General features: G+C 35.5%; 1 protein-coding gene across 2 annotated transcripts in view; it reads right to left on the minus strand.

Moving 5' to 3' along the window:
• Positions 1-14,178, minus strand: part of LOC123522965 (DNA polymerase iota-like) — a 32,193-nt gene extending 18,015 nt beyond the window's left edge. The window contains exons 1-4 of one of the 2 annotated variants that reach the window (XM_045300513.2): positions 14,062-14,178; positions 3,980-4,075; positions 3,094-3,258; positions 306-464 (exon numbers count right to left, since the gene is read on the minus strand). In XM_045300513.2, the coding sequence (XP_045156448.2) occupies positions 306-464; positions 3,094-3,258; positions 3,980-4,075; positions 14,062-14,152 (511 nt within the window). In that variant the 5' untranslated portion in view covers positions 14,153-14,178. Of the gene's footprint in view, positions 1-305; positions 465-3,093; positions 3,259-3,979; positions 4,076-7,122; positions 8,252-14,061 lie in introns of those variants that run through there. The other variant, XM_053549459.1, reaches the window with a different exon arrangement.
• Between the last annotated feature and the right edge of the window lie 698 nt (positions 14,179-14,876).

Genomic DNA, 14,876 nt, shown 5'->3' on the forward strand with positions numbered 1-14,876 from the left:
GTGAGTGAAAATATGGGTTATATATATAGGTAAGAAGGCAAGAAAACTCCATTCTAAAGCACTGCAATAGTTAATTCTCCCTTTCGCACAATATTTTTGGAAATTCACTACGATACTGTGCAAAAATCATGTGTTAATAAGTTTGTGCCAATGGTCAGTTTCTGAGTACATGTACTAACATTTTATGAACTTTTTTTTAAAAAAAAATCCTTAAAAAGAGTGATTGAGTCACTTTAAGACATTTTTTAACAAAATGCTGCCTCAATCCTTCATAATAGTGTAAGGTATCAGTGTGGATTACAAACCTTTGGCATGACTATCTGACATGTACACATGACCTTTCATGTCCGTAGGACAACGAACACTTTGATAGTTTATTCTGTCATTCACAAGCTCTGTGATATCTAAAAAGTTCTCATCAAAACCCAGTCTTTCAACCAGTGGGCAGTATTTCTGTAGATAATCTAAATTTTGGAAAAAAAAGAACATATATATGTAAAGATATATAACTTGATGAAATGGTAGTGTTAGATAAGCTGAAGGTTGAAGATTCATATTAACTGGCATAGACTGAGCCATCTCAAAGTTGAGGCAAGGAGGAGGGTTCTAGGTGGGGGCTGGGTATGCAACCAGCCAATCTTACCCATATACTGAAAACTTCTTTGGACAACCCCAACAGAAGAATAATAATAATAAACAAGAGGACCATGATGGTCCTGAATCACTCACCTATCCCCACATGACCCAGTTTTGAACTGAGTATGACGTTGTTATTTCTATTATTTGACAGAGTGACCTAGTTTTTGAGCACATGTGACCTAGATACCATCAAGATAAAAAATTCTGACCAATTTTCATGAAGATCCATTGAAAAATATGACTTCTAGACAGGTCATAAGGTTTTTCTATTATTTGACCTACTGACCTAGTTTTTGACCACACATGACCCAGTTTCGAACTTGACCTAGACATCATCAAGGTGAACATTCTGACCAATTTTCATGAAGATCCATAGAAAAATATGGGCTCTAGAGAGGTCACAAGGTTTTTCTATTTTTAAACCTACTAACCTTTTTTTTGACCGCACCTGACCCAGTTTCGAGCCTGACCTAGATATCATCAAGCTGAACATTCTGATCAATTTTCATGAAGATTTCTTGAAAATATGGCCTCTAGAGAGGTCACAAGGTTTTTCTATTTTTAGACCTACTGACCTAGTTATTAACCGCACGTGACCCAGTTTCAAACTTGATCTAGGCAACATCAAGGTGAACATTCTGACTAATTTTCATAATGATCCCATGAAAAATATGGCCTCTAGAGAAGTCACAATGTTTTTCTATTTTTAGACCTACTGACCTAGTTTTTGACTGCACATGACCCAGTTTCGAATTTGACCTAGATATCATTAAGGTGAACATTCTGACAAATTTTCATGAAGATCCATTGAGAAATATGGCCTCTAGAGAGGTCACAATGTTTTTCTATTTTTAGACCTACTGACCTAGTTTTTGATCGCACATGACCAAGTTTCAAACTTAAACTAGATATCATCAAGGTGAACATTCTGACCAATTTTCATGAAGATCTCATGAAAAATATGGCTTCTAGAGAGGTCACAAGGTTTTTATATTTTTAGACCCACTGACCTAGTTTTTGACCGCACGTGACCCAGTTTCAAACTTGATCTAGATATCAAGGTGAACATTCTGACCAATTTTCATGAAGATCCATTGAGAAATATGGCCTCTAGAGAGGTCACAAGGTTTTTCTATTTTTAGACCTACTGACCTAGTTTTTAACTCCACGTGACCCAGTTTCAAACTTGACCTAGATATCATCAAGATGAACATTCTGACCAACTTTCATAAAGATCCCACGAAAAATGTGACCTCTAGAGTGGTCACAAGCAAAAGTTTACACACGCACGGACGACGGACGCCACGTGATCACAAAAGCTCACCTTGTCACTTTGTGGCAGGTGAGCTAAAAAGAAAGAAAGAAACATTCTCCCCCTTACTGAATTAGGCGTCTCATCAAATGGCAGGGCAGTGGGGGTAACATAGATTGTTGCAGTGACAGGATAGAAAAGGGGAAGAAACTAAATGAAAACTATTTTGGGTGGGTGGGTCGAGGAAGGGGTGGGGGCTGGGTGGTCAGATTGGAGGGAGAGCAGGGTGTTGGTGTGGGTGAGCGCGGTGGTGGTGACAGGATATTAAAGATTAAGAAATTAAATTTTTTTAGGGGGGTGAGGGGATGGGGGTTGAGGGGTAAATTGGTGGTAGGGGGTGTAATGTAGACTGTTGCAGTCTGCACATTGTTCCATCATCTTCTGCTTATATTCCAAGTTTCAAGTCAACACCTTTACTTTTTAAGTTATGCTCTAGACATAAAATATAATGGGCAGGGGCAGATTTGACCTTGCTGTAATATGACCTTTGACCTACCACCCTGGTTCAAGCACTCTGCACATCGTCACCTACCTACATCTCAAATCTGAAATCAATACCTTGAATGGTTAATAAGTTATGCTCCGGACACGAAATATAACCGACGACAAATTTGACCTTTGAGCCCAATTTGTGACCTTGACCTTTAACCTGCAGAACCAGTTCATGTGTTCTTCATATCGTCTCATTGCAACCTACCTACATGCCAAGTTTGAAGTCAATACCTTGCATGCTTCTTTAGTTATGCTCTGGACCAATTTTGATATTTTAGCTCAATTTGTGACCTTGACCGCTGACCTACAGAGCCGGTTCGTGTGCTATGCACATTGTCTCATCGCCATCTACCTATCTGCCAAGTTTGAGTAAATACCTTAAATGGTTATAAAGTTATGCTGCAGACACAAATTATGACAGACAGACTGAAGGACGGACAGATGCAAATGGCATCAAATAATATAACTGTTTCTTTGAAATGGGCATTAAAAAGGAAACAGTAAAACCTGTGTTAGCAGCCAGCCAAGATAGCCACATAATCTGGCTGCTTAAAGCAGGTGGCTGCTTCAGACAAGTTGAAAAAAAGCAAATTTGGTAGTTACCTCATAGACTCACTGCCAATGGCTGTGTAATACAGGTGGCTACTTACTTGAAATTTTATAAGACATGTGTCTGTAATTCGTCAGGTCCTCTCCACTAACAAGGACCAGGTCTGGACATTTCTCTCGAGCATCTTTAATGGTCATTAGTTTGGTGAGTCCCCGTTCTCTAGCAACATAGTTACATGTCACAATAATATACTTCTGTTGAATACCTGGACGAAATGCAAAATATATCTGAAAAATATACTTATTCAAGACCAACTTAAGAGACAAGAAAGTTTATTATGTAACTTCTATTTTATATTTATCTCCCTTGAAAAAATTGGCAGCCATTTTGGGAGTCCAAATTCTAGATACTTAATAGATCTTTAGACTGCTGACAAAACCAATATCACATTAAAGGTATAATGACACTTGTCATAACCCTTCAACATGTAGAAACAATACAAGGGAATTTCTTTATCAATAAACAAAATTTCAGAGCCCTGTGAGAAATTATTGTCTAATCTGTAGCAGATTTTGTGTTAGGAATGCCCCTAAAAATGGTAGACATGAAAGATAATATGAAATGCATCATGAGAAAATCAACATACTGCATTTGTGACCAGCATGATTCCAGATCAGCCTGCACATCTGTGCAGCCTTTTCAGGATAAATACTGTTCGCTAACGACTAGTCTACCTATCATAGGGTTTGAAAGTGAACAGTATAGATTCTGATCAGACTGCATGGATACACAGACTGATCTGGATTCATGCTGGTCGCAAATGCAGTACATGTAATTGTTTATTTTCTCATTATGTGCTATGTAAACAGCATTTATCTCAACACTTTTGGTTTATATAATGGTAGGAACATTACTTAGCAATGTGTTAACAAACCAAAGGAATATGTAAATAAATTACAAGAATAAAACATGAAAAATGAGCTTGCCTAGTGGTTTATTCCTCAATTCTGGGTTTCTAAGCATTTCCACTTGAGCATAAAAACAGTCTATGTCTATGTGCAGTATAACATGTGAGTGATTTTCTGGAAAAAAAAAAGAGAAACACGTTTTAATTTTCTTCCAGGTTTTCCTCCAAAATATTATGGTATGTCAATAAAAGTTGATCTTAGATGATTCCCTGAGAAGTGAATGCAACAAAAGACTGGTTTTATATTATTTATTTTTACAGGACTCCTTACGTAAGTTCCAGGTCCATTGTTTGTGCTACTGACTGGTTTATATCTCAACAATAATTAACCTTTACCCTGGCCTGCTAAATTTTCAGAAATGGACTGGTCAGCTATCATTCAATTTGGACCATACCATTTACCACTTGAAGGGCCCTGGGTGTTCACTGAAAATCTACTGACTGAATAGTGAACAGTGCAGACCATAATCAGCCTGCACGGGCATGCAGGCTGATCTTGATCTGCACTGGTCGCAAAGACAGAATTACTTGCCGCCAGTAGGCTAAAGGTTAAGTCAAAACATGAAGAAACAAGAGAGCCATGATATTTTGGTAGAGAGTCATGCAAGTAAAATATCTGCAAAATTATTTTGAAATTGGGCCAGTGTTTTCTGACAAGAAGATTTTTAATGTATCCAATGTATGCATATGACAAATATAACAAGAGTGCCAGACTGTCGCAAAATACCCCTGTCTAAATATTCAGTTACGTATCATAAAAAAATTTCGAGTAGTTTAAGGGCCATAATCCAACAGTGCCTGGGGCGATTTGGGAGGTTATCGAACTTGGCTGAGATATTATGCCCACAAACCTTGTCACCAAGTCTGGTGAAGATCAGGTGAAAACTGTTCGACTTAAGAGAGCGGACAAGGCTAAATTCACAGCTTTTCGAGTAATTCAAGGGCCATAATCCAAGTGACTGGGGCGATTTGGCTGGTTATCGAGACTGGCTGAGATATTATGCCCACAAACATTGTCAGCAAGTTTTGTGAAGATCGGATGAAAACTGTTTGACTTAAAGAGAGCGGACATGCTTTTGGACACCGACCACCCGCAGCCACGGGTGTTCAAATAAAACGCCTTGCTCTTTCAAAGATGGGCTTATAGAAAGGTGACTAACCTCTCTGGTGGCAATGTTTTAGATTCACTAAAATTATTTGAACAAACACGGTATTGGGTCACTGGAGGAACATTTTTGTGATATTAATTAAAGTAGATTTCATGTAGACAAACATTAATTCTTACAATGTTTTATGTAAAGTAGAACCATCAACCAAGTTTTTCCAATAAACTGACCTAGTGACTTAGTTTTTCACTCAACTGACCAACATTATCTTAGACCATCTTTTACAGGTACCAGACAGAAGTCAAGATAATTGGCAGCACAACATCTCAGGCTAACTCTATGTGTATTAGCGCAATATTAAATTACTTGAATTTTTACAAGGATTTAAGCTTTTACTGTCAATGCAATTTTTAAAACATGGTGAATTTGTAACAAAACATATTTACTGGTGTATGAAACAGACAGCAGATATGTTGTGAAAATTTTTCTATCAGATCGTTTGTTTATGATGATAATGGTGATTTTTTAATGTTTAGCCTATTAGTATTTTCTACATTGGGGAAGGAATGAATTTATGATTAGAAGTCTGAGAAATCAACAGTAACTGTTGTCGTTTGAAAATTGGACCCGATCCAGTTATTACCTGCCAGCCATATCGCCAGTGTGATAATTTATGAGGGTCTGTTGATTTGATCACGAGTGATCAAGTCAGCAAACGCTTCAATAAGATAACGCAGTGACACCACCTCAATACGAGAGATTATCTCCTATTGCCATACTGTGTATTTTATACTTCTTTGTTAAAATGTACATGTACAACTTGGTCCAAATAATTGTACTGAAGAGTTAAATATCGTTATAAATATTTTTTGACAGGTCAATATCCCCCTCTTTAGGTAGACAACGTAAAATATCAAAATCTAAAATCGGTCTACCCAAGGTCTCATTATTTAGACTATTGTACAACTTACATGTCAAAATGACTTTAACACCTCATAAAACTTTATCACTAAATTTTATGATAAAAAAAAACCCCAATTGATTTGTCATTCAAAAACACTTAAGCATGCAAAAAAATGTAATCCAAACTAAAAGATACGTGGCGGTTGTTGTCAATGTTGAAACAGGCAAATATTATGTCGAGGCACAGGAGTCTGAAATTCTATCAATAAGACCATAGAAGTCTATCTTTACAAAAAATACCCTTCTATGGTCTTATTGATAGAATAGGGGTATTTTTTGTAAAGATCCACTTCTATGGTCTTATTGATAGAATTTCAGACTCCTGTGGATGAGGTAAATTTTATCTATACTGGTACTGATGATAAACCCTGACAGATGATAAAGTCGACCACCTTGGAAATATTCGATTGCAATCGGTTATTTATAAAATTGAACACACCATCTAATAGTTTCCACTTACAACACCAACTGGTGTAAACAAAAACAAAATTTGAAAATATTCTGTATAAATAAATGACTTACATTTATTTGTATAAAAAATATTTATCCAAAATTACTGGGGAAGAGGTTGTTTTTTGCACATGCTCACTGTCGAAACATGAAGGCCTGACATTTGGTAACTTTTCATTACTTGATAAGGAATGACTGTTGCAGCTTTTTGGGGAAAGTTTCAATATAATAATACCAAGAAATTTTTGTAAATGACAAAGTCAAAAGTGTTTGAATTTATCATCAGTCAACGTTCATACAGTCCCCATTTTACATACCCCTTTCAGGGCCTCACTTCGTGTGAGTTTGCTTACTAAATATAAATTTGAATTATGTAAAGTTTTCAGCAAAGGTTAAGCTTCATTTTGATACCGACCATTGATTACAATTTGCAGAAATAAAAAAAGTTACAGGTAAAAAACCTCATTTTCTGTTCGGGTTTATCATCAGTATCAGTATCCCAGAACAACTAGTTTTCGACCGCTTAACAAGTTTTCTGTGCAGTTTTATACAAATGCAAGTCCAAATCTTTGTTTTATTGTCCAACACTTTCTATCAGCATAAGTGCTATAAAAGCATACCATTTAAGTTTCAAGTTTCTTACCAATCGATTCCCTGGCATGATGATTTTGAAAGCCATCAGTAGGAAGTCATGCTGAAAATTTACAACCTAAATTCGACCACAGGTGGTATTTTCCTTCCAGCAAAATGAAATCGCACTAAACTTTTACTGTAGTTTCACTACAACATGGCAAACATAGAACATCCAAAATTCAAGTCTGGCAACAAACACCAAAACCAACATGGCAGATCAATACACTGTAGGTACACTTGCCTAAATTGGCACCTAAATTACAGGGGGTAGGGTAAAGTAAATGGCAGCCAAAATTTAGTGCATTATCTAAAGAACTATATCATGTGCTCAATTACTCCAGAGAACCAGGGTGTCACATCTGCTACATTGATAGCTGTCACAGATGACAATGTTTTATATAATTGCTAAGCTTTTGACATTCCAAATATTTCAAATTGCTTAAAATGAAGAAAATTGTTGCAAGGACAGGCATCATGATTGCATTGTCAAAATAATTTAATAATAGTATGCTTCACAATTCTGGTAGTAAGCATGTGTTAAGCAATAAACATTTAGTGCAAAAGATATATAAATACTGATATGGTAGTAGACAAGGAAAGATGCAGGTTTTTTGGTAATAAGAAAAACCTCATGAAAACATGGTACTGCTACATAAGGTAAAAAGAATTTATATAAACTTCCAAGTACCAAATCTGAAGGAGAATATGTTCCTAACATGTTCTGTCTCTGCTCTAAACAGTGAAACAATCACAACTGATAAATTTGGCTTGTAATTTAAGATTTTTATCATACAAAGTCCTAGGCGGTCGGAAATAGGTTGTGGTCGAAAATAGCGGCCGCACGAAAAACCCAAATATACCCAAATCTTACCCAAATACACCCAAATCTTCTCAAAATACATTATATTTAGAGCAAATTTACTAATAATTATGTGAAACGAACGTATTATGACTGTTTTGGTAATTTATTTCCTATAAATAATTCGAAAATATTGAACTATGACCAAATTACTGAGCAATGTATTCATGTCAACGATTTTCAGTGAGGTGGTAATGAGAATAACTGTCCGTGATAACACCTTGTAATGTGACTTGCTTTCGCTTAACGATCCTTGTAAAAAATGAAACTTTAGGACCAATTTCTTATTTATTTCACTTGATAAACAGAGCTGTTCACTGCCTTCTTTCACGTAAGATCCTGAAGAAAACTGATATCATCACCTTTTCTAGCCACATCAACTTGATATTCAATCAGACGATAAAGTACGCATCTTCCGCAAAAATCAACCCTTCCCCCGCGCACCCGGCCCCTTCTATAAACATATGTGTTCTTTAGAGATCGTTATTTTTAAGAAGGAAGATAGTTCTTTTGAATATGAAGCTTCTGTGACTTGATACATCGATAGTTTTATTTCATTTTCTGATTAAATATCAAATACCTGTGGGATAGCTAATTGCAAGATAATAAAAATGTATGAAATTCATGTGAAGAAAGTATATATATGTATGTACTGCCTGTAAGGTGTTTAGTTTCAGTTTTAGGTGGGAAAATCGCACGTGCGTTCCAACTCGTTTCAAGTACATAGTTTTAATATCACCTACCAGCCAGTGAAATGAACTGAAGAATTTACATACATTATGCACATCCTGTGTATGTGATGCACATTATGCTACTGAAAATACAGAGCAGAACAGAACAGAACAGAACTTTATTGAAGAAGCACAGATTACAAAATAACATTTTGCAATAACATGTGCGCAAAACATATATACAAGAAATTCACAAACGGGTATTGGTATTGGTGATAAATACATTTTATATTTGTGGGGACAGTGGTTAATCTTTTCTTTTTTATATTATCTAAATTTAATATATTGCAGAAATACATTAAACGGACGACAAGAGTGCCAGTAGTTTGTATACACGGGCAGGGCCGTAGAACTGATATTCAACACACCAAAATCGCTCACCAATATTTAATCCCTTATACAACGCTTGAACGATTTTGTGATATACCGTGTCAAGACAACAGTTCTCCTCTATACTACGTAACGCGGAGAACTTTAAATTACTCTCACATATAAGCTCGATGCGTCTATTTAATATAGTCGTGAACAATTTTGAAAAACAGCTAACTAAAGTAATCCCCCTATAATTATTAACATCATTCGCACAGCCTTTTTTATGCAGAGGTACAATAATGCCTTCTGTCCATTTATCAGGGTAATCTCCAGAGTTCAAAATACAATTAAATACATCACAAATATGTGAAGTTAAAAAATCTGCACATTCAATAAAATATTCATTCAACATACAATCATTTCCAATTGTTTTGCCACGCTTTAATGACTTAATAGCATATCTCACCTCATCGATACTAATCGGATTATCTAATTCAGGATATGCAGTATTAGGCTGACTAAAGTCGTTATTATCACAAAATGATTCAGACTCATCATTGGTACAGTCAACAATATTGTTACTAATATTTTCAAAAAACAGTTTAAACTCATCTAGTGAAATATCATTTTTTACAGTTTTTGTTTTTGATTTAAAATATTTCCAGAAATCTTTTGGTTTCTGCTTTCTAAGATTTTCAATTTCCTGCATTTTAATTCTATAACATTGATTTTTCTTTTTGCGTACTAAATCCTTATACACTTTTTTCTTATGGCATAACTCAGTACGACTATTGTCATTTTTGCAAACATTATATAAATTCAAGGCATCTAAATAATGAGTTCGAGCATTAGCACAAGCTGCATCAAACCACTCAGCATTTTTTATACAAGAATCATTGTCAAATATGGGTACATCTTTAAAAGTACAACGTTTAGAGAATAAAGGGTCCGCTACATTGCGTACAATATTTGTAAAAGAATTTACAACCTCGTTAACAGATTCTTTATTAGTACAATCAATATCATTTACAACAGTATTAAAATGTGGTAACATAGATATAATTCCAGCCCTAAATTGGGCTTTAAAATTATTATCCCATTTATATTTGACTTCAGAATAACTATACGGGTCAGGTGTTTTATTATTACAATATAATGAAAAATGTAACAGAGCGTGATCACTCCACTCATTAAATGACCCGATTGTAAAATATTTTAACAATGAAAAACTGTGCTCATGCGCTAATAGGTAGTCAATAACCGATGATCCGTTTGGGAAAAATAAGTGTATTTATTAGTATTACCTACTCGACCATTCACAATACGTAAACATGTAGATTTACAAATATCTAGTAATTTAATACCATGATTATTTAATCTAGTGTCTACTGAGGCCCTGACAGAGTAAATATCTGGCTCATAATCTGCATCATCAGTTAAAGAATTAAAATTATCATGCGTTATAAAATCGCGCTTATTGCCAACACGACTATTTAAATCACCAAAAACAAGTACTTTCCCAAGTTCTTCAAAAGTAGATATATCAGTTTCCAACAAATCAAATAGATCAACATTGAAAGTATTGTATGCGGGGGAATCCTCACCCCATATATAAGCACCACACAGGTATATATCATTTTCAATATGAAAGAAATTTTTGTCTAACTTAAGCCAAATAATAGTGTCAAAATCATTTTTAACAATTGTTATACCATCTTTAAAATGTTCTTTATAACAAATTAAAACACCACCACTATTTCTTCGGGCATTTCTATGCTGAAATTTTCTATACATATGTGAAATGTAACCAGTTAGGTTGATATTACTTTTAGAACAAGACCAGGTTTCAAAGAGAAAACAAATATCATGGGATGAAATAATATTTACAAAATTGGCACACTGCTGTTTATGAGCAGAAAGTCCCTGTACATTCCAAGAAAGCACAGATAGCTCACCCTCAACGTGTCCCTATACCTTCACGGCCACACCATCGATGTAGAGCGTATCATACGCAATCCACGCCTTCTTGTCTTGCCTCCGTGCTTCTTTCATCTTTGGAAGTAGCCTCCGTCATTTTGCAACCACTTCCGGGGGAAACTGTTCAAACACATTATACTTAGTATTTATAAGTTCCTTATACTGCCTACGCACAAGCTCCCTATCCTGAAAATAAGTTAACTTGGCCACAATAGATCTGGTCTTTCCCGGAGTTGGCGCGCTCGGGGAGCGATGGACCCGCTCAAACCGGATACCTTGAGCGGTTTCCTTAGCAACCTTCATCACCGTATGAAGGTGGTCCCATAGTTTTCTCTCCGTTACCTCGAATGACTCATGGCCCCCGTCTTCCGGTATCCCGGTAAATACAAGATTGTTGCGCATTGATTGCGACTTCAAATAAACAACATCGTCCCTTAAAAGAGTCCCTCTCCTTTTCAAGATCCGAAATCCGGTTAGCCATCAGCCCCGCCCCGATATCCATCCCGTCCACCTTGTCTTCCACCTTGGCCACACGCTCGTCCACCCGCTTGCCCCTCTCGTCTATCGCTACCCACAGGCTCCTCATATCTTTTTCAAACGTATCCATCCGTTTCTCTAACTTATCAAGTCCATCAAGCTTTTGCTCAACAGCTCCTAATCTATTATTAATGTTTTCAAGAATTTTGACAATGTCAGCGTTAGTAGGCTCTTTATTACTTTCCGCCATTTTGTTGGTGTTGTGTGGAGTAGGATTATTCCCAGAGTCCTCGAATACACTTATGTCCGCACAAGTACTAGCACTAGCACTAGCACAATCACCCTCTTGTAAATGACTTACACTGTCTTCCCCATATAACACTGTGTTAGTTTTCCCTAAAATCTCACTTACAGAAACGCATACCTCCTGCTCCACAGACGGGCCTCTTTGTTTAGGTATTTTGCTATTGTTCGCTTCGCCATCACTACTATTCCTTTCTTTTCGTTTCTTATTTGTCTTTTTAGTCATATTAATAAGTGCACTAACATAATGCTTATTATTCCCACTTCTTTTTCACTGATAATAACTTATATTAACACTAAAATATCCAAATTATCAATTTTCACTATCAGTTTTTTAAAAGACGACCATTACCGCTTACATCACGTTATCATTAAGATAAGAAAACATGTATAGAAATTCTGGATCGTCGTATTCATAACAATTAATACAAATCAGTCTTTTCTTTAATTTGTGTTTATAAATGTTTAGTTAAAGCTGAACACAGCTATGATAATTTTTATTAGTTCGTCATCTGCTTTATGTTTGTACAGCGATTTTTTTTGCCATTTTGGGAAAGCGTCCGCGTCCGGACGATTTGGGAAAAATAGCGTCGTTTTCATCCTAATTGGGAATTTTGTGTAACAAAATTACAATAACCCCTTTCCTGGATTTAATTGAGTTACACTAGAGCTAGTGTTCTGATCATCACAACATGATACAGTGGCCTGACTCTGAGATAACGATGGTTGTTCTAAAGGCACACACTCTGGCACAAATTCAACCGGAGTTACACTTACTTGTAAGAGTTCTCCTGACTCTGACATGAAAACGACACCGATGTCGACCATTCAACGGACGTTTCCTCAGTCAGAACAGGCTGTGAAGATGCCCGTGAGAATCTGAACTCCACAAGGCTTTTGCAGCCAGCAAGCTTGGATTTTGTTAGCCTTTGAACATTATATTTGCTGTTGTGACTCATTGTTCGCACAGTTTGTCACTGGTTCTACAGAAAAAGATCGTGGAAACCGGTTACCGAAAACAATGCATGGTGCGATTGATTAAATTCGCGCTTGTGATGACAGAGAACATGTTCTGAATTTTAACTGAATATTTGCCCTTTGGTCAAAATTAGCGAAACACTCGATTAAAATTCGGAACATATTTTCTATAATCAGCGAATTTCATGATGTCGGGTGTAGGTCATTTTTGGGAATAATTTGGTCTGAAATTGGGAAAAATGGTCATTATTTTCAATTGGGAAAGGGTCCGTTTTACGGACCCTATTAAAGAAGGAAAAAAATCGCTGTTGTATGTATATATGTATCATGTGTTTGTATATTTTTGTACGTATTTTGACATTATCTCCAGTTGCAAAATCATATATGATAAATGTTTTAGTTATGCTCTGATTTTCGTTTAGAAAAAAGTTTCTTTATTTTGATTCGAGACCGGAAAGCACAAAATGTATATTATTGTATGACCGTAATGATGGGACCTAATTGGACAAATATTTATCATATTTTCTTACATTTTCAAATAATATATTAATTTTAAATACAAATCTAACCCTATAATTAAAGAAGTATATCTAATATATCAATTTCCGCTCGTGCTTTTACATTCGTGAAGTGAACATTCCTGTGCGTTGGTTAGTATTTTTTTTCGGTAATTATCGATTAATCCGCTTAGGGAAACATTATAATCAATTCATAAAATATGAAATATTACACTCAGGAGCACTTAAATATTCAAAATATCTTCAAATATTTTTATGTCTAATTGAAAGGATCGCAGGACCGGAAAGCACTCGCATAATGTTACTATGTAAACTATCTTACTACCGTAATATATGAAATCTAATTAGCCAAAAATTTATCAAATTATATATTTTTTAAATGAACAATCGATTTATAGCACTCAAAACCTGATCAGAACATCCCTTTTATGTTTTATAAAGGTGCTTCCCGATGTTTCGGCGCTATCCGGTGTTTCCGGTCATTCATTTCTCTCGATAATAACTGTTTAAAATAGCTAAATCTTTGAAAAATATGTCTAGATCAGTTTAAAAGTTTTCAATTAACACATTATTAACAAGATTGATCTTATTCATTGCTAAATAAGTCATATATGACCAGATTTGGGTATATTTGGGTAAGATTTGGGTATATTTGGGGTAAGATTTGGGTATATTTGGGTAAGATTTGGGTATATTTGGGGTTTTCGTGTCGCCCCGAAAATAGGTTGTGTGGGGGATACTGTAGTGTATTTTAATTTTATAGATCTATGCCACTTTCATTTATTTAGATGCACCTGTTCTCTGTTGACTGCACGTTACATCCGTGTCTTTAATTGTTTGATCAACTGGTTTTGTCCACTCTTCCTCATCTTCGTCGCTCTCCATATTCGTCCTCGATTGTAAATGGCGAAATTTAGGAAAGGGGAAATAACTTTTGTATTCCTAGACAAAACAATCATAGGCTAAAAGATGCATTCTTATGTTAAATTCTGAGTACCAAAATATCATTAATCAGACCGAAACATATAATGATAATGAACTTATTGCTAAATGATAATTGTTTAAAATATAGATCTACTTTCGTATCGTATTTAATCAAAATAATTTTTTTCTAATGTTATTAGATAAATAAACCAACCTATAGAACTTCTGTACCCGGATTTTCTGTGTTTTTACACAATAGAAAGAAACTGTCCAGGTATAAATCTGGCGGAATCGCCTTATTTATGAAAAATGAGTATGCACCTTTTGTAGTTGTAGGTCATGTAAGATCTAGCAATCTGGTATTGTTCTTTAAAATTTCCCATCTATGTTTTGGTGAATCAGACTAGATATGGCACAAAATGTGCACCTCTGCACAAGTGTGTCCATTTGTAACCTACTATATACATTTGGTTACTGGGGTTACTTACTATATTGCTTTGGTTACTCTTCTAAATGTGTGGCAATACACATAACCAATGACTTTTGTGAGATTTTGTTGAGAAAAAATCATGTCTCTTTTCTAGTTACCGGGTTACCCTTCTTTTCTTTGGTTACTCCTGGTTACTTTTGGTTACTAGAGTATATACTTATGAAACATGTATTGAAAATAATTTCAGAAAAAAAC

The sequence above is a fragment of the Mercenaria mercenaria genome, chromosome 8 (assembly GCF_021730395.1).
Source record: "Mercenaria mercenaria strain notata chromosome 8, MADL_Memer_1, whole genome shotgun sequence".
Classification (NCBI taxonomy): domain Eukaryota; kingdom Metazoa; phylum Mollusca; class Bivalvia; order Venerida; family Veneridae; genus Mercenaria; species Mercenaria mercenaria.